The following is a 17,744-nucleotide window of genomic DNA, read 5'->3' as shown; positions in this document are numbered from 1 at the left end:
GTAACATGGAACTTACAGCTTCTTGAAGTGCTAGAAAACTTGCAGCAGACTGTTGAGATCTTTTACAGCTTGTGTGAAATTGGGTTCACTGTGCTTCTGCAGTTAAAACATCGAGTGGTCAGAGATGTCTCCAGCCTGGGATGCGGGTGCAGCTTTTCATACAGTTTTAAGTACAGGCTCAGATGGAAACGGGGTAAGATTGAGACATCACAGGAGCTTGCTGAAGGCAGTTGTCAATTCTGACCTGAGTTCTTTTTCTTTTTTTTTTTAGAGAGATGCAGTAGATTTTGATGTCCACGTGGATACACAAGATCAAGGCATGTATCGTTTTCTAACATCACAGCAGCTTTTCAAACTCCTCGACTGTCTGCTGGAATCTCACAGGTTTGCTAAGGCGTTTAATTCCAACAACGAGCAAAGAACCGCTCTCTGGAAAGCAGGTGAGTTGGGCAGTCGCTGTGGAGAAATACCGTTCAAGAACATGGTACTGTGCTTTGAATTGATGGGGAAAAAAAGATATAAGAATGCTGGAATTTAATTTTGAATACGAGGCTGTATTTATAATCTGAGACCCCCCCCTAAGTGGAGGAGGCCCCATCTGTACGGATGCAGATGCCTTTTGAATTTCCAAAAATGTCGTGGGCTGCCTTTGGGTGTGTACAAGTGCCAAGTTAAACGCTGGCTGTAGGTGTGAGTGCTGCGTTTGGAAACTGCAGGTACAGAAGGGCATTAGGAGCGTTGTGGGGCTCACGAGGCTGTTCTTGAAATATGTGGTTGTTTTCCAAAACAGGTTGAAAATGGAATGTCTGTACCACAGCAGTTTAATCTATTCCTTGCACCAAAATTAGCAATAATAATCTATAAATACGTAATATACGTTATAAAATACATACTTAAATGTACATATTTGTATAAACATGTATTATTTCTGTTTATATGTATTGTATATTATATGTTAACAAATTATAAGTAAATGGTTTTTCTAACTGTCTGTGCAGGACGTGCTCAGGAGGGGGTATGAAAAATTTAAGTGAAACAAATAAAACCCTAAATGGATTCTCTGAATTTCTCTAGGTTTTAAAGGCAAATCCAAGCCAAATCTGCTGAAACAGGAGACGAGCAGCCTTGCCTGTGGGTTGCGCATTCTGTTCCGCATGTACATGGACGAAAGCCGAACCAGTGCGTGGGAAGAAGTCCAGCACAGGCTACTGAAGTAAGGGCCGTGTAGCAGAACCTGTTAATTCATCTCTGTTCAAGAATGTGCTGGGTTTGGTTCGTTTGTTTACAGTAACCTTGCTTGAGGAAACGCTGGGTGGTGGTGGCCCCCAGCATGTGGGTAGGTGAGGGATTTTTACCAAAAAATATATATATCAAACTCTGTTCCTTTTTCTTTTTTTTCCCCAGTAACTTCAGCTGTTTTAGGGAATTGATGCTGTTCGTTCTCATCTGTAGAGATGGGCACAGGCCTTCAGGAGCCTATGGGCACACAGAAGCTCTTGGCATGTTGTTTTTTCATTGTTGACTATTAATTATAATCCATTCAGATTCACCTGATTGTTCTTACTTTAAAAGCCCTTTAAGCAAGTGTTGGAATAACAGAGGACTTCAAAGCGTGGCAGAGAAAGAATGGAAGTATTTTAAGGTTTATAAGCCAAGGAGTAAAGATGGAAAACTATGCAAGTGCATCAGCACGAGATTAACTTAAGTCTACGTAGTATCACTTTGTCACATGCATTGTAATACCCCTCAGAGAGCACTTGGTACCATTTGTGTAGATGTGCAGACACCGCAATTGCTGCTCAGTACTGGAGTCCTAGGACTTTGGTTTTCATTCGAGCAAAGCCATTGCTTTTTATTAATAATTAGACTTACAGTAGCTTTCCCACACTGATGTGGTTCTAGGCCAGGTCTCTGCTGGTGTAGCTAGTTACAAAGCCAAAGCTCAGCCTGCAGTAGAACTCAAAATACAGTGTGAGTTACTGGTTTGTGTCTTTCCTCTCCAGTGTCTGCAGTGAGGCTCTGAGTTACTTTCTTACTCTCACATCGGAAAGTCATCGGGAAGCCTGGACTAATCTCCTGCTCTTATTTTTGACTAAAGTCCTGAAGATAAGCGATGAAAGGGTAGGTAATGGGAACTACTTGAAATGCTGCATTAAATATCATTCCAAACCATCCGCTCTTTGCACACGGCTGCGCACTTTGCTTCACAAGTTCCTGCTGCTCTGCAGGGCTGTGTGTTATGGAAATTTGTGTTGTGGCTGCCCTCGATGGTTACCAACGGCTGCTGCAGAATGGGGGTGCGGTGACTGCTGAACTGTCTGAGAGTATTTTAAAGATGCTAAAATGGTTTAGAAATGTGTTTTCAGTTGCTTTTATGCCTCTCCTGCCGAGGAGAAGGGTTCGTGGCTGGTTCTGCGTTCAACGTACTTGGAAATAACTCCTGGTTTTGCTTCCAGTGTTAACGTGAATCACCTTGACCTTTTCCAAAGCAGTTCTGGATTAAATAAATCTGTATGTAGCTCTCCCTCCATTTCTAGCAGAGCTTGGCTGAAATATTGAAGTGAAGGAGGCCAATTACAACCACAAACATAACGGATAAGGGCAAAATTCTTCCTGTTGAGGAATAAGACTTAGAGATCTGCGTGCAGCCAATGAGCATCTGTTGGAAGGCTTGACAGCTGCCGTAGCCTTATCCCAGCGCTGCAAGCTTCTGTTACAGTGATGCTTCAGCTTGTCACGTCGTGGATTTCTCACCTTGACTTAGGAGAGCATTTAAAATTCTTCACTGGCTGGCTTTCTGAGGTGTACTGATGCGTTATGGAATAACTTGGATCTGTTTGTTTGTTTTCTCCTCAGTTCAAGGCTCACGCGTCTTTCTACTACCCTCTCTTGTGTGAAATTATGCAGTTTGACCTTATCCCTGAACTTCGAGCTGTTCTGCGAAGGTTTTTCCTGCGGATCGGCGTGGTTTTTCAGATATCCCAGCCGCCAGAGCAAGAGTCTGCAGTAAGCAAGCAGTAGCACGTAGTGACTGGGGACCGCTCTGTTAAAGGTTGAAACTCCTCAGCTAAATAAAAGGACCAGGTAGCTGAGCCGTTCTGTCTGGGTATCCATAGAAATGGTTTCTTTGTATGGCAGCGTGTGTCTTAAGGATGAACGGTACAGACGCTTACACCTGTAATTAAGGCTTGCAACACTCCAGTCCCTTTATTTCCTGGTGGATTATCTGTCGGTTTCTCTGCCCTGGCTGGTGCTGAGCACAGAGCCAGTTTTTAGCACAGTCCTCTCGTCAGCGTGGGCTGCGACATCCTTTACTGTCCTAGGCAGCAGTACGGCAACAGACGTTTGTGGCGGGTGTGAAAGGAAAACGTACCCAAAGAACTCTGTATGTAAAGGTTTGAGCTTCTGCAAGAAGTACAACTCAGGAGAGCTGTATTTTGAAGGATCAAATGTTTATAGTGAAAAGAAAAAAAAGGAGTTTATTGTTGACGGTAAAAGTTATTTAGCAACTATGTCTGATATTTACGATTTTTTTGCACACTCAGGCTGACTGAGACATGGGTAATCATCCTTCTGTGAAAATGTACAGAGATGCAGGTCTGTAATATAAACTCTTGAACACTATACAGTTCTTCCCAAATTGTTTTATTTCCGTACTTTTGATTTGTCAAAAACCCATAACACTTGATCGTTTCCCAAACGCACTAGAAGTTTGGGTTTCTTTCTGGGGGGTTGTGGTTGATTTTTCCGGTTTCGCTGTAGCCCGGCAGTTAGTGTTGCCGACTTGGGTCGAGAGCAGAGGTAGAAGTATCACGACTGACCTAACTACCTGTAACATACTCGTCGTAGGGCTTCTCCGTATAACGAGCCATCAAAACGATGATCCTTCAAGGACTGGAACTTGAATCACTGCAAACAAGTCTAGGTTGTGTCTGCTGTCACACGTTTTTTTTGTTCGATGTAGATTTCACTCTGATGTACAGAATTTAATGTTGAATATATTCGAGTAACAAATCGGGCATGGTTTGGGGATGGTTAAATTTATTGGAAACGTATTCATACTGTGAATTGTGCTCTGATGGTTAAAAGACAAGATTGTCAAGCATTCTGTATTACAATGGATGTAGAAATTTTTTTCAGATGGACAAAATGTATATGGTACAGATATGTAAAGTTTTCTATGTAAAAAAATTCTGTACAACTTTCTGTACAATATTTGGTTCTCATCTGGCATACTCTAATCGGGTTATAGGTCAATAAAGTTTTTGAACTCTTTCATCAGTGCAATCAAAACCAGCCTAAGGCACAGCACTTGTTTTATACGTTCCTTTGCCACGGCTCCATCTGCTTGGAACTGAGAGGAACAGGGCAGGCAGCGGCGGGCTCTGGAAATTGCTGGAAGCAGGTCCATGCAGGAGTTAGGGAAAAGCCACTGCCAGAAATTAGAGGGCTTGAACTCATAGAATGGCCTGGGTTGAAAAGGACCTCAAAGATCTTCGAGTTTCAACCCCCCTGCTGAGTGCAGGGTCGCCAACCACTAGACCAGGCTGCTCATAGTGTGAACTGGGCTGGAGCAAGAAGAGCGCTGCCTGCTTTCCATTACGTCAGCTATCCACGGCTGTTTTCCAGCTGCTGTTCAGTACTGAAGCTTGCTGGGGGTTTTTTTGCTGGTGACTTTTAGAACCTTCCTGCTTTCTGGAGCGGTGGTGTACTCCCTGTTTTAGTAGTGATTTCTCACTGTGTGACCTTTTTGATCTTTTCATGCCCTTCCTCACTTCATTGCTTGAGTGGAAAAGGCCTAAGAGCTGTTCACTGTTGGTTCACTGGAAGCAGACCTCCTTGTCATTTCTCTTATGCTGACCTCTGGTTTTTGCAGTGCTCAGGCCCTGTGTGCAGCCCGGTGCTTGCTGCAATCTGCCGTTAGCAGCAGCTGCAGAGAGGGGCGGGAACGCACAGTTGGAGCTCAAGGCCGTGGGTGATAGCTGCATTTACTTGGACTTCAGACAGTGATTTTAAATTAAAAAATAATTATTAATATAAAAATAATAATCTAAAAAATAATAATCTACAAAAACTGAGCTTTGGATATGTAGATGAAGCTTGAAGGAAAGATGTGGAGGATTTTTTTTGAAGGACGAAGAGGATTGTGAATAGCATCTGGATGCCGTAGGAGGGGTAATGTAAGCAAGAGAGGATGTGGTTGTGCTAAAAGCTGCAGACACTGCTGAAGAGCAGAGCTGCTGCTCAGCCGTGGCTCCATGGGTTTCTCCTGCTTTGAAGAGGGCCCTGGCACTCGGGTTCCTTCATGAGAAGGGAAGCTAGAGCAGCTGTGATATTAAAGCAACTTCAGTCTCCTTCGAGATTTTTAGTAACAAAATAATTTATTATTACCTCTTAAATCAGAAACATAAATTAAATATATACAACACTATCTGTATCTCCACCACAAACCAAGTTAGGAAGGTAAGATATAATGCTAGTAGACATTCTTCCATATAACTGCTCGCCTCCCAGGCACCACAGCACTGAGAAACCAAAGTGCCCTCCTCCAGGATACTCACTCTTGGTAAAAGCTCAAACTGCCCCTCTGCTGTTGTGTCACTATTTCCAAACAAACACGCCTGAAGTTTTGCTACAAACAAAGCTAAAACTGAACTCTGATTTAATATCAAATTCACACACACGCTGTGTTCCCAGCAAATCCACCTCTGAGGCTGAAGCTAACTTGTATAAAAAGTGCAAAGACGCCAAAGTACTTACTATTGCACTGCCACGTACTACAGAACCCTGCTCTGAGGGGCCCCAGCGCGCTGCCGCTTCTGTTTCTTCATTATTGCTGCTTGAAATCACACACAGAGCTCCACGCTATTCACATCGAGTACAACTATCCCTACGAGAGACCCTAAAAGTGCACTAGTGCCAAACGGGACGGTCCCTTCCCCTGCTGCAAGGCACAGGTGGGTTCCGCACGGGCCGCGCTCAGCCGTGCGCAGTGGAGAGGCCCTGCCAGCCCAGGGGCAGCGCGCCCTCGGGAGCCAGCTTTGCCGAGCTCGGCCGTTCGGCCAGGAACTTGTGGAGCGTTGCTGCCGTGCCTGGCCGCAGCCAGGGCTCCGTAGCGACCGAATCAGTGGAACTGGGCGGGCGGCTGTCTTTGGATGGGGGGGGCTGCAGCAGGTCAGCTGCTTCTCCGAGGGCAACGTCCTCACCTGGGGGGAGAAGAGCAACGTCATCCCTACGCTGAGCGTGCTCATTTGTCTGGAATAAGTGGGAATAAATAAGTGGTAACTTCAAAGCGCTGTTTTTTATGCATTTAAGACCCATTTCAGATGTTCTGGGGGACCGTGCCCACTGCGGGTAGATCCCCATAGGCCTTCCATGCCCAATGCCAGCAGCCCCTCCTGTGCCACACCGACACAGGGCTGATGTGAGCAGACCCAAGTGCACCCACTCAGCTGCTCGCGCTACCCCAAGCCTCCTGGCACAGAGGCAGGTCACACGTGCCAGCACACACATGCAGAGAAGAATAAAGCCACCGAGTGACAGCGTTATGGCTGAGCATGCTCGGTGAGAACAGTCTGTTCACACCCAGGAAACAGTTTAGCACTGGTAAACAGGGCAAGTGCAACACGTTCCAGCACAGCTAGTAATTGTAATGCCACGTTGTTCCAAAAAGTGTGCTTGGTGTGAGCCTGCTGCCAGCTGCTTCCCTTTGGAACCTGGGTCCATTACCACGCTGAAGGCTGTTAGTGTTCCTGCAGGTCACTCATCGATACAGACCTCGTATCTTAGCCACGCTGCAGCGTGGAATATCACAGCGATGCTTTTTTATTACTATTATTATATATAAACGTGAAAAAGACAGACACCTAGCGCTCCTCTATGCTGTTCTTTTTTTGGATTTGCAGCATTTACAGCTATGGCACAGTTACCAACAGCATACAGTGGAGAAAACAGAACCTAAAGACAGTGAATTCTCTCTGTGCTCTTTTCTCACTTAGAGTACCTAAAGTCCACGATTCCTTTGTTTCTAAGCAAATAAATTACCTTATTTTTGTTGTTTCTGTCTTGGAAGGCAGCTACAGACCTCAGTAAGTAATTCCTGGTGGAGCCAACTGCTCTCTGTTCAGCTACAGGCAGTGCATGAACACTGTACTTACTTAGAGATGATGTAGTAAATACTAACACGTGAGCGTACCTAAGTGAGCAGATCTCTGCTGGAGCTCGGCCAGCCTGCGCACTCGTTCTTCGTTTCTGCCTTTCATCTGATCGACATCCAGGCTGAAGTCGGAGTGCAAAGAAACACTGTCAGGCCGCAGCAGCGGTGTCCGGGCTGGTGGGCCATCTTCCTGCAGAAAATGCAAAAACACACAAATCCTACGGTAACGGAGCTGTCATGGTTTGGCTGGGACAGAGTTAATTTCCTTCGTCGTTGCTGGTGTGGTGCCGTGTTTCAGATTTAGGAGGAAAGTAATGATGATAGCACACCGGTGCTTTAGTTACTGCAGAACAGTGCTTACACCAAGTCAAGGACACTTCAGCTTCTCACACCGCCCTGCCAGCGAGGAGCTGGGGCTGCAGCAGCTGCTGGGAGGCGACAGAAGCAGGACAGCTGACCTGACTGCCCAGAGAGCTATTTATCTCATACGACAAAATTTAGGCAACGGTAAAACTGGAGGAGCTGGTGGAGGGGCTGCCACTGCTCGGGGAGTGTCTGCGTACAGCTGGCTGCTGGTGAGCCACTGCATTGTGCATCACTTGTTTTATTCATTCTTTTCTTCATTTTGCTTATCCTTTTTTCCTTCTTATGAACCTGTCCTTACCTCAACCCATGAGTTCTTGCACTTTTACCTTTCCCACTTCTCTCCCCCAGCTCCCACGGAGGAGTGAGCAAACGACCGCGTGGTGCTGAGCTGCTGCCGCGTTACAACACTGCCTTCCTTCTGGTGCCTGACACAGGGCCCACAGCCCTGAGATAACAACAGATCCGACCGCAGCGTGTTAGCGACAACAAGTTTGTTTATAATTTTTTTGTAATTATTATTTTAATAGCTGCTGGCCGCAATGTTCATTTGTTTGCTCTCGGAGTTGTTCTGGTTGCTCTCAAAGCTGTTTTCTTTGCTCTCAGAGCTGCTCTGGTTGCTCTCACAGCTGCTTTGGTTGTTCTCAAAGCTGTTTTGTGTAATCCCCGTCTTGCTGTACTTGCTCCCTGTTTTGCTGTTGATCAGCACTGAGGGCTGGTTAGAGGTTGCTTTGGGTTTTCTCTCTCTGCTGTACTATGTAACGCTCACCATGTGATAAAAGCACCTGCTGTGTGCTTAGCCTACTGCTGCACTCAGCGTTGCTGCCATCCTTTGTACTTTGGAAACCATCTCTTGGAAACTATTAGCAATTATACTTTTTACCTTTTCTTCTCTGAGAGTCAACCCCTCTCCCCCGGGTCAGTTATAAGAACGCTGAGAACTGTGTATAGCCTTGAGATACTCAAACCAGCACGTTGTTATTGCTGTGTCTCCTGAGCCTGTTTCAGGTTTTGTCTAAGGTTGAACAACTGTTTAAGAGCGGCACCCACAGCTCTGCCCCAAGGCGGGACAGCTGTGAGGGGCGTGGGCAGGCACCCGGAACACGGGGTACCTCCAATGCATTGCAACTTCACCCCCAGCAAATGCAGAACCCTGAAAAAGTGATAAAATGATTGAAAAAGCTACCCTGGCACTTCCAAAGAGACGTGAATCACTGCAGCATGCCGGGGCCCGGCCTACCTAGCCTCATTTGACCCCATTCAGCACCTTCAAGAGGAAGAGACATTCTCTGGATCTGACAGCAACTGACCCACAACAGACACCGTGGATGATCCAACCCCTGCAACAGACACCGTGGCTAAGCCCTCACAGGCACCGGTCCCCCCGATACCCAAGAAGAAACAATGGAAGCAGAAGTCAGCTCACTCAGTAAGGGAAGCAGCAGCTTCTCCTAAGCAGGGAGCAGGAGGAAGCGTCAGAAGAAGCAAGCTGCTACAGAGCCATCACAAGAACAGGAGGCGGATGCAACAGAACTCATAAAGGAGTCGGAAACCACCTGATCCCTATCCTTGAGTGAGCTGCAACACATGCAAAGATTTCAGCCCCTGCAGCAGCATGGAGGCAAACCCATCTGGGTCACTGCAGTGTGGCATGATATTGCTGCCCGGGTAGAGAACACGGTTGTAACAGTACATCACATAGATGCCCACGTACCCAAGAGTCACATCACTGAAGAACACCAGAACAACCAGCAGGTGGATCAAGCCCCTAGGATTGAAGTGACTCAGATCTGGACTGGCAATGCAAAGGTGATTTCTAGCTCGATGGGCCATGACACCTCAGGCCATCAAGAAAGAGGTGGCCATTAAGAAAGGACTTGACCATGGACACTGTTGCACAGGTGATACAATGGACTGTTCCAAACTACCTTGAGAGCAATAGGTGCTCAGACATTCCAACACCAGGACACACATTTAGCAAAAGTCACCTGGTTAGTTAACACTCAGGGATCTGCCAGTCAAGATGGCCCTGCCCAGTCAAAACTCTTATGCTCTGTAGAAGGAGATAAAGTCCCTGTAGTGCCCTGCACAGGGCAGCACAGTCTGGGTTATTCCTGCCTCAAGCAAAGGCAAACCCATCCATGGGGCTGCTTTTCCTCAAGGACCTGGGTGCACTTGGTGGGTAACGCGTAAAGACGGGGAATTCCGCTGCGTACCTCAAGGTGATCTGATGTTGGGTGAGAACAGCCAATAATTTGTGTCCAGTTCTGAGCTCCTTAGTTCAAAGAAGACAGGGATCTCCTAGGAGGAGTCCAGTGAAGGGCCACAAAGATGATACAGGGCCTGGAGCATCTCCCTTATGAGGAAAAGCTGAGTAACCTGGGTCTGTTCAGGCTGGGGAAAAGAAGACTGAGGGGGGATCTGATCAATGTTTATAAATATCTAAAGGGAGATGGGAGGCAAATGGATGAGACCGGGCTCTTCTCGGTGGCGTGCAGCGACAGGACGATGGAACCTGGACTGGCTTCAGCATGCAACAATGCAACACCACACACCATCTCTCCTGCCCTGAAGGACTGTTCCAACAGATGGAGCCCAAAGTCATGGACTAAATGAGCTCAATGGACACTTTAAAGAGATAATCCACAGAAAAAGAGCAATGAGATCTGTATGTATGTATCAAAGGGTGGCAAGGGTGGTGGTAAGGATGCATTGGAAAGAGTAAGACCTGAGCATGACGTAGATGGTGTGGAATAAAGGATAGATATTGTGCTGGTTTTGACTGGAATAGAATTAATTTCCTTCATTTTAGCTAGTATGGGGCTAAGTTTTGGATTTAGGAGGAAAATGTTGACAGCACACTGAGGTTTTAGTTATCGCTGAGCAGTGCTTGCACTGAACCAAACACTCTTCTGCTTTCCACACTGCCCACTCCAGCTGGGAGTGGGCAGGGAGCTGGGAGGGGAGACAACCAGGACAGCTGACCCAGACCAAGCAGAGGTACCATACCATGTGGTGTCATGCTGAACAACAAAACTGGGGGAACTGGCCAGAGGGCTGTCATTCCTCAGGGAACATCTGGGCATCAGTTGGCCAGCAGTGAACAGCTGTGTTGTGCATCACTTCTTGTGTTGGTTTGGGTTTGTGGGGTGTATTTTTTTTTGTACTTTTCTTCATTTTTTTCCTCTTTCTTATTAAACTGCCCTTATCTCAACCCACGAGTTCTCACACTTTTTCCAGTTCTCTCCCCTAACCCACCTGGTGGGAATGAGCCAACAGATACATCGTGCTCAGCTGCTTGCCAGGTTAAACCACAACAACAGCGTACCTTTAAAAAGGGCAACTAGCCATACGTGTGTACACCTCCTGTATCCATACCATCCAGCCACTAAGGAATCACAAGAACTGTCCACCAATGATAGGTTTGTGGCCTCTCTTCATATTTAAGTCAATCTGGTTACCATACTTACAGTGCACTCCAGTGCTTTCTTCTTTATTCGTCTCCTCTCCCTTGCAGAAGGTGGAAGCTGTGATGACAGGTCAACTTCTTCTAAGGCAGAAAACGTTTCTCCATTAGCACCTGCAACAGAGGGAATACCAGTTCACAGAAGACAGCCTGTTAAAGCCCTAGCTTATCAGGACTTATAAAATGCAAACATGCAGCCATTTGGCTCAGGAAGCCTCAGAGCTCCAGGTCACAGGGGGCTGAAAAGCACCTGCAGGGCTGCAACACGGCTGCCCTCCTCCTCACACTTCTCCACAGGCACTCATCCTGGCCAATATTACAGGCAGGCTATTTGGCCAGATTCTAGACTGATGCATTAACATCATCTAAAAGCACTGAGCATCTTCCTTCTCATCATCTGAGAGTAAATAATAAATAGGATTTCCTGATCTGAAGAATGTAAGACTACAGAGAGCACCAAATGCACTGAAAAAGGCTGAAAGCAATACCCTGTGCCTCTTCTAACGCCAGGTTCTCCAGGATCCGCATGCTAATGGGGAAAGTCTGAATATATTTCAAATGAAAAAAAAAAAAAATCTTTTAAGCAAAGCCAGACATTATTATAATCAGTATATGGAAAAATATAAGAAAATATTCATTAAAAAGTGGTTTCATTAAAAACCACTGCATCTTTCTCACAGCAAAGAATAAAAACCTTTTAATATTATTTCCCACAGATGATAGAAGAGAATTTCAAGGAACTGTAATGCTTACTAATGGAAAACGAACACAGAGAGACCTGTGCTGCTTCGTTTTTGATTTTGTTTCATTTCTGGGTTTTAGTTGAAATAAATCCAAATAAAGTTCCTCAACAAGGCAATGTCCCAGAGAGTGCATTCCACAGAAAGATGCCTTCTCATGAAAAGACATCAAGTGGTGTAAGGCTGTTAGCAGCATCACTGCTTTTAGCTGTGAGCCACCCAAGCTGGCTGCAGTACAATTCCATACAGATCTGTATGCGTACTGATGGTATCATTTTCTTTATCACATAAAAAAAAACAAACCACCATTGCTGCACCCGCAGCAATTTTTAAAACAGTAATAATCTTTTTAGAAAAACATCTCTATGCTAATTGCTAAATGATACAGTTGTGCACTCATCGTGTGCTTAAAGGGAGATGAACTCACCAATAAAAGCGCTATCGGATTCCAACAGTGAATTTTTCAGGAATTCCTGAGAGTCATTCCTGAACTGCAAAGGCAAAAGAGAGGACATGCAAAGCCAGATGCCTCAGTGTCTACTATCTGATTATAAACAATGTAAATTTAACATTTGTTGGAGCTCTGCAAAGGAAACAGCAGCTATGCAGTGTTTTGTACTATTCTATGCCTTAGAGCTATAAAAAAGTCTGTATTTTCAAAGAGCTCAAGTTCTCTTTAAGCATTAGCTTTTGGGCTTTTCTGTTGCAGCACCATTTGCTGAAATTATCTGCACGTGGCAATGGTTGTGGTGATTCGTGTAAGCCGGGCACTTCCACCAAGGGGTGCATCCCAGTCGCTGCCCGAGCTGTACAACAGAGGACAAACCTGGCACCAGGTTGCACCCAAGGTTTGTCCAAAGCCCCAATCAAATGAAGGAAGACTTCTCATCTCAGTCAGAGATGAGACACTTCTCTTGCAGTCTTCCACCTTGTACGGGCCCACACTCCCACGAAACACCACTGAAGCCTGCTGTTCTGCAGTTGGGTTAGTGAATAAAACCAATTTTGATAGCACTTCATTTTGCTCTTTTCACCACATCAGAAAATAAACCTCTCCTTTGAGACAGCGCGCATCACTCGAGTCACGCAAATTCAGAGCCGCTGCTTCTACTAATTCACACTCCCAGCAGCAATCTAACATTGGATGAATATAAAATAAGTATCGATGAATATTAAAAAAGGAAGCTAAGGAATCAGACTATCTCTATATACAACGATAAACAACTTCCATGTCAAGTTTAAGAACCTGTTAATCATTCTGTTAACAAGCAAGAGCATTAAATAAGCTCGCTGTCTGGCCACTTGAGTGTAATTCTTTCCTCCAAATTCTGTGCAAGCCACAGAATTTAATAAGTATTTCTCATGCTTGAAAAAGGCAAACTAATACTTACCAGTCCCATGGTTTGTGGGTTGTAGCTAGAAGCAGAATCATCTTCATCAATGAGAACCACATAGAGAAGGGACAAAATAATAATACTGTCATAAAAAGAGAGATAACACTAACACATGATATGCTGACAAAACTTCTGCTACTACACGGAAAAGAAAAACCACTGTCAATTACTACAACTTTCTTTAAGATTATATACATTTTACTGAACATCTGAAAACTCTGAACATCATTAAACACCTGAATGCGATTGTTGATGCCAATTTAAGTATTGTCAGAAAAAGCAAACAGAATTCAATAGTACGCTATTTCTGAGAACGCTGGGTAAGTGCATATCCTCCTTAAGGGTTGGATATATCAGAAAGGCATCAATCTGCGAGATGACAGTATGGTTTACCATGGGTGTCTGACTTCTTGGCTTGCCTGAGCTGTGCTAAGTAAAGAGTATTTATCATCTCAGCAGCAGCTGCTAGCAGTCCCACTGACAGTCATAGAATCATAGAATGGCTTGGGTTGGAAGGGACCTCAAGGATCATCAAGCTCCAACCCCCCTGCCACAGGCAGGGCCACCAACCTCCAGATCTGGTACTAGACCAGGCTGCCCAGGGCCCCATCCAACCTGGCCTTGAACACTTCCAGGGATGGAGCATCCACAGCCTCTCTGGGCAGCCTGTTCCAGCACCTCACCACTCTCTATGAAGAACTTCCCCCTGACATCCAATCTGAACCTTCCCTCCTTGAGCTTAAAACCATTCCACCTTGACATATCACTGTCTACCCCTGCAAAAAGTTGATTCCCCTCCTGTTTATAATCCCCTTTTAAATACTGGAAGGCTGCAGTGAGGTCCCCTCACAGCCTTCTCTCCAAATATTTCTTTCAGGTCAAAAGGAAAAGAAAAAAAAAGACACATAATGGTATATAAAGCAGATAAGGTAATGCACTCATCCATGTAGTACGGGAAAACAAGTAAGCCTTTGCCACTAGAGCCTGTAAAATGGCTTCTTATCCACAGAACAGAAATACATATTGCTTTAATTCATCTTCCTTTCTGCCTCACATCAGACAATAAAACTGCTCATCTATTTTCACTGAGGGGAAGATGATGAACTTGTCTCTGAGGAAAATGAACTGGAAATATAGAGATAACGTGGTAACTGATCATCTAGCTCAGTATATGGCGACAGGCTATAAATGATGTTGTAAAATGGTAAGGGGCATTGAGAGGGAGGAAAAGCTGCTTGAGGATCCTCTGTAAGCATCAGTGGAAAGCCATTTTAGAAATCAGCTCCTTGTGTTCCAGCAGGAAATGCCTGCTGCTCAGCTTGCCCTCACATAAGCTTGCATTATCCATTTAGCATTAGCTGACATCTAAAATGACTGCTTGGCCTTAAAAGTAATGAAAAAAGGCAAGTCTGCTTTCCAGCTAGCGGAGGTTGCTCTCCAGACAACATTGAATCAGAGCCGTCTCAGACTGCCTGTTAAGTAATACTCCAATGGGAAGAAAACCAAACCAGGAACACACAGTTCTCTGCTGAAACTACTGACTTCTTTTGCACCATTTCAGTCCATCCCAGAAAGGGCAAGACAGAACGCAACCTTGCACACACGATTTTGACACTGCATGATATTTAAGAGCTTGTAATCAACTCAGGAGATGTTACAGAGTTGCTTATTTCTAACTGCAATGTTACATTATTCATAAGCAATATTGCACATGCTGCTTGAACACCAAAACATCTGCCCATTCCAGAATCGCTAGCAAGTTATGACATCTTACATGCAGTTTCTAAAGCAAAGCCTGTTCTAGGATGCAGATTTCTCAGTCTGTGAAACACTCCAACCATGACTACAAACCTAAAAGAAATTCAGTACTACGAGATAAAAGGTACACTGGCTGCAGTATAACCAGTACAGTTTCAAAGCTATCCACTTCTCCAGTGAGAACTGAAAAAATGCCACGAGGAACTTACTTGCTAACGCCTCCATCACACATCAGCTGAAGAGTTTTACTGCTCTGCAATTTTCTTTAACAAATATTAACCAACATAATTCTTTTTTGCATTGTGCTGAAGCAAGCATGAAGCAGTAATTAAGTTACTTTCAGGGATACAAGGAGAAATAGTCACACTAATTAAATCTCATTGAATACTTCTATGCTTCAGACTGTGACCAAATTTCAGCGTTCTGGTGGTCTACACTTTTGTAGTGCAGCGCTGACAGGGAACTTCAAGGTGAAATCAGAGCTGCCATTTTTTAAAAACCTTCATCAAATAACAAAAAAAAAAAGCAATAAGTAAAATCACTGGAATTACCTCGGTCCATTCACTCCTTACCTTCTGTTTCCCTCCTCATTCTCATTCTGTCAAGTTTCTTCTGCTGCTCTCTCAAGAGTGCCTGCTGTTGAATCTCTAGAGTCTGGTCGTCTTTCGGAGGATCGGGATACATTTGTCTTAAGCCTACACGTGTTTCAGAATCTAGAGCAAGGACAGGAAATAAGAATTTTACTTTAAACTAGTGTTTCTGAAAAAGAACTTTTGAAGCAGCTATGCATTCACAGTCGTAAGAAACATTAAAAATAATGGTGACAATGACCAAAAAGATGAGCCTCTTCAGCAGTGATTTTTATCGTTTTACTACAATTAAAAAAATTATTTTGTCCGGTAAAGAGGTGGCAGAATGCTGCAGTAAAATTCCCATTCGTTCTGCTTTCGGTAACATCAGAGTATCAAATGCATAAGAAATCCAAGAAGGAAGGAGGTTAGGTGCATATCCTGACTGACAAACCTGCATGACAACGCCAAATCTCTTTTTTGACCCCAGGAATGCTGCAGGAAAGGGGCCCAACTTCAGCAGCAGAACTAATGAAGGATGGGCGTGCTCTTCCCCAGGCTGTTATGCAGCACGCTCTTCTATGACGGGCCTAAGAGATGCAGGCTGATAAACCTTCACTTTAAAGGGCTTGCACTCCTGTTTAATTTCAGAATGAGATCTCCAGCTAGAAGGCCCTTACAGAGAAGAGCAATGAGTGTCTATAAATCTAATTAGAAATTGTATGAGACAAGCTCAAATCATATAATTAAACAATTCATCAAATTAAAATCTTTCAAGGTATTCTGTGAATCCGTATTCAACAGTTGACAATTGTTTTGGAAAAGAGAAAAGATTTCTCCATCAAAATTACATGCATTCTTTAAAGGACCACATTAATGCATGCCTGCAAATGCTAGAATATAAAATTTGGCAAGGTTCCCCATAAGGTACACACCAGGTGGTTGTACATTGATTCTGGCAGTGGTGCAGTATCTACATACCAACAATTACATTGTAGACACCTTTAGAAACACACTAAGAGACACACACATACAAAGTGCTGTCCACAGAGCGTATTATGTATAGGCAGAAGCTGTGATGAGGCTGACGTTTTTTGTCTTTAAATCCTGAGTAACGTGGAAGACGGAGGAAAAGAACAGATGTTTCACAGACTTTCTTCCTCAGCAACAAGATCTACCTACCTTTGTATTTAAGTTCATTAAAATCCCAGATGTTCTTTATATTGACAGGATCTTGTGCATCCTTTGATGAAGGTCGCCTCACCGGAGCCTGCAGACGAAGCCTGGCCATCTCAAATATGTCCTTTGGATTCCTCTCTCTCCTCCCACTTGAAAAGTATGTAAAACAAGCAAAGCAGAATTTTAAACTGCAATATTCATGAGTTACCTGAAAGCACAGTTTAATACTAATAAAGCTCACATCTTACTTTAAGGAACAGAACTAAGACTCTCGATCTGATGAGTCTTTTCCAACTAATTGATACAGTTACCTAGTGCATTTTGGAAGCAAACCGTAAAGTTTCAAATAAAAGGGTATGACTTTCTATAAGGAAGAAGGTACTCCCACAGCACTACGCTGGTTATCAGGTACTGCGGTCTCCAGACACAACTCATAGCCTTGGAAGGAAGGCATTGAGATAAAACTCAGACACGAGTTTTAGACCAAGAGACCAAACATTCTAACTTCCAACATTATCAACACACCCATTCTTAGACTAAGATTTAGGAAGATTCCTGGAAAAAAATAACCAGCCAACTACACACATTGGAAAAATGAAAAAAATGTATATATACGCAAGTTCAATCTTCATGCTTTCATTTAACTCATAAATATCAGCCAATTAATACATAGTAGCTTTGAGTTCCTATACAAAAGCTAACTTTTAAAAAATGAAGGTGAAATTCTTACCGGGTAATGGGTCCATCATCATCACCAGCCACATTTAGCAACTGTTCCTGCAGTCGCCTCTCTTCACTACGAAGCTGTTTCCTCATCTCTGATAATTCATTTATCACATTCTTTCTTTCCTCTGTAATTTAACAGCAATACAGTGTTAGAGACACTTTTCTGCCTGCCTCATAAATGCAAGGTGAAAAAAATGACAATGCATTGTTAATTAAAATGATTAGATACACACAAGCATTTCACTTCAGAAACCAGGGCAGAACTTGTATCTTGCTTAGTGCCATCTCTTAAGTGTTAAAGAGTTCCAACTTCAACACTTATTTTTGGAGTGTGCTCCTGCTGAATTTTTAGAACTACTTTGGGTCTCAGCTGCTGGATTTTTTTTTTTATTT

General features: G+C 44.1%; 2 protein-coding genes across 9 annotated transcripts in view; one reads left to right on the top strand and one right to left on the bottom strand.

Annotated features, from left to right (window-relative positions):
• The window catches only part of ARFGEF1 (ADP ribosylation factor guanine nucleotide exchange factor 1), an 89,598-nt gene extending 85,305 nt beyond the window's left edge, over positions 1–4,293 (top strand). For both annotated transcript variants that reach the window (XM_021388590.1, XM_021388591.1), the window contains 4 exons: positions 272–440; positions 1,075–1,213; positions 2,004–2,121; positions 2,857–4,293. In XM_021388590.1, coding sequence (XP_021244265.1) covers positions 272–440; positions 1,075–1,213; positions 2,004–2,121; positions 2,857–3,021 — 591 coding nt within the window. In that variant the 3' untranslated portion in view covers positions 3,022–4,293. The remainder of the gene's footprint in view (positions 1–271; positions 441–1,074; positions 1,214–2,003; positions 2,122–2,856) is intronic.
• The window catches only part of CSPP1 (centrosome and spindle pole associated protein 1), a 49,826-nt gene continuing 37,441 nt past the window's right edge, over positions 5,360–17,744 (bottom strand). For 5 of the 7 annotated variants that reach the window (XM_021388596.1, XM_021388592.1, XM_021388597.1 and 2 more), the window contains 8 exons: positions 17,356–17,476; positions 16,629–16,774; positions 15,450–15,590; positions 13,117–13,157; positions 12,153–12,216; positions 10,990–11,099; positions 7,196–7,346; positions 5,360–6,206 (listed from right to left, as the gene is read on the bottom strand). In XM_021388596.1, the coding sequence (XP_021244271.1) occupies positions 5,980–6,206; positions 7,196–7,346; positions 10,990–11,099; positions 12,153–12,216; positions 13,117–13,157; positions 15,450–15,590; positions 16,629–16,774; positions 17,356–17,476 (1,001 nt within the window). In that variant the 3' untranslated portion in view covers positions 5,360–5,979. The remainder of the gene's footprint in view (positions 6,207–7,195; positions 7,347–10,989; positions 11,100–12,152; positions 12,217–13,116; positions 13,158–15,449; positions 15,591–16,628; positions 16,775–17,355; positions 17,477–17,744) is intronic. The other 2 variants (XM_021388594.1, XM_021388595.1) reach the window with 1 other exon arrangement.

The sequence above is a fragment of the Numida meleagris genome, chromosome 2 (genome assembly GCF_002078875.1).
Source record: "Numida meleagris isolate 19003 breed g44 Domestic line chromosome 2, NumMel1.0, whole genome shotgun sequence".
Lineage (NCBI taxonomy): Eukaryota > Metazoa > Chordata > Aves > Galliformes > Numididae > Numida > Numida meleagris.
Note: the sequence above shows the minus strand (reverse complement) of the source record. Positions and strands in the feature narration are given on the sequence as shown.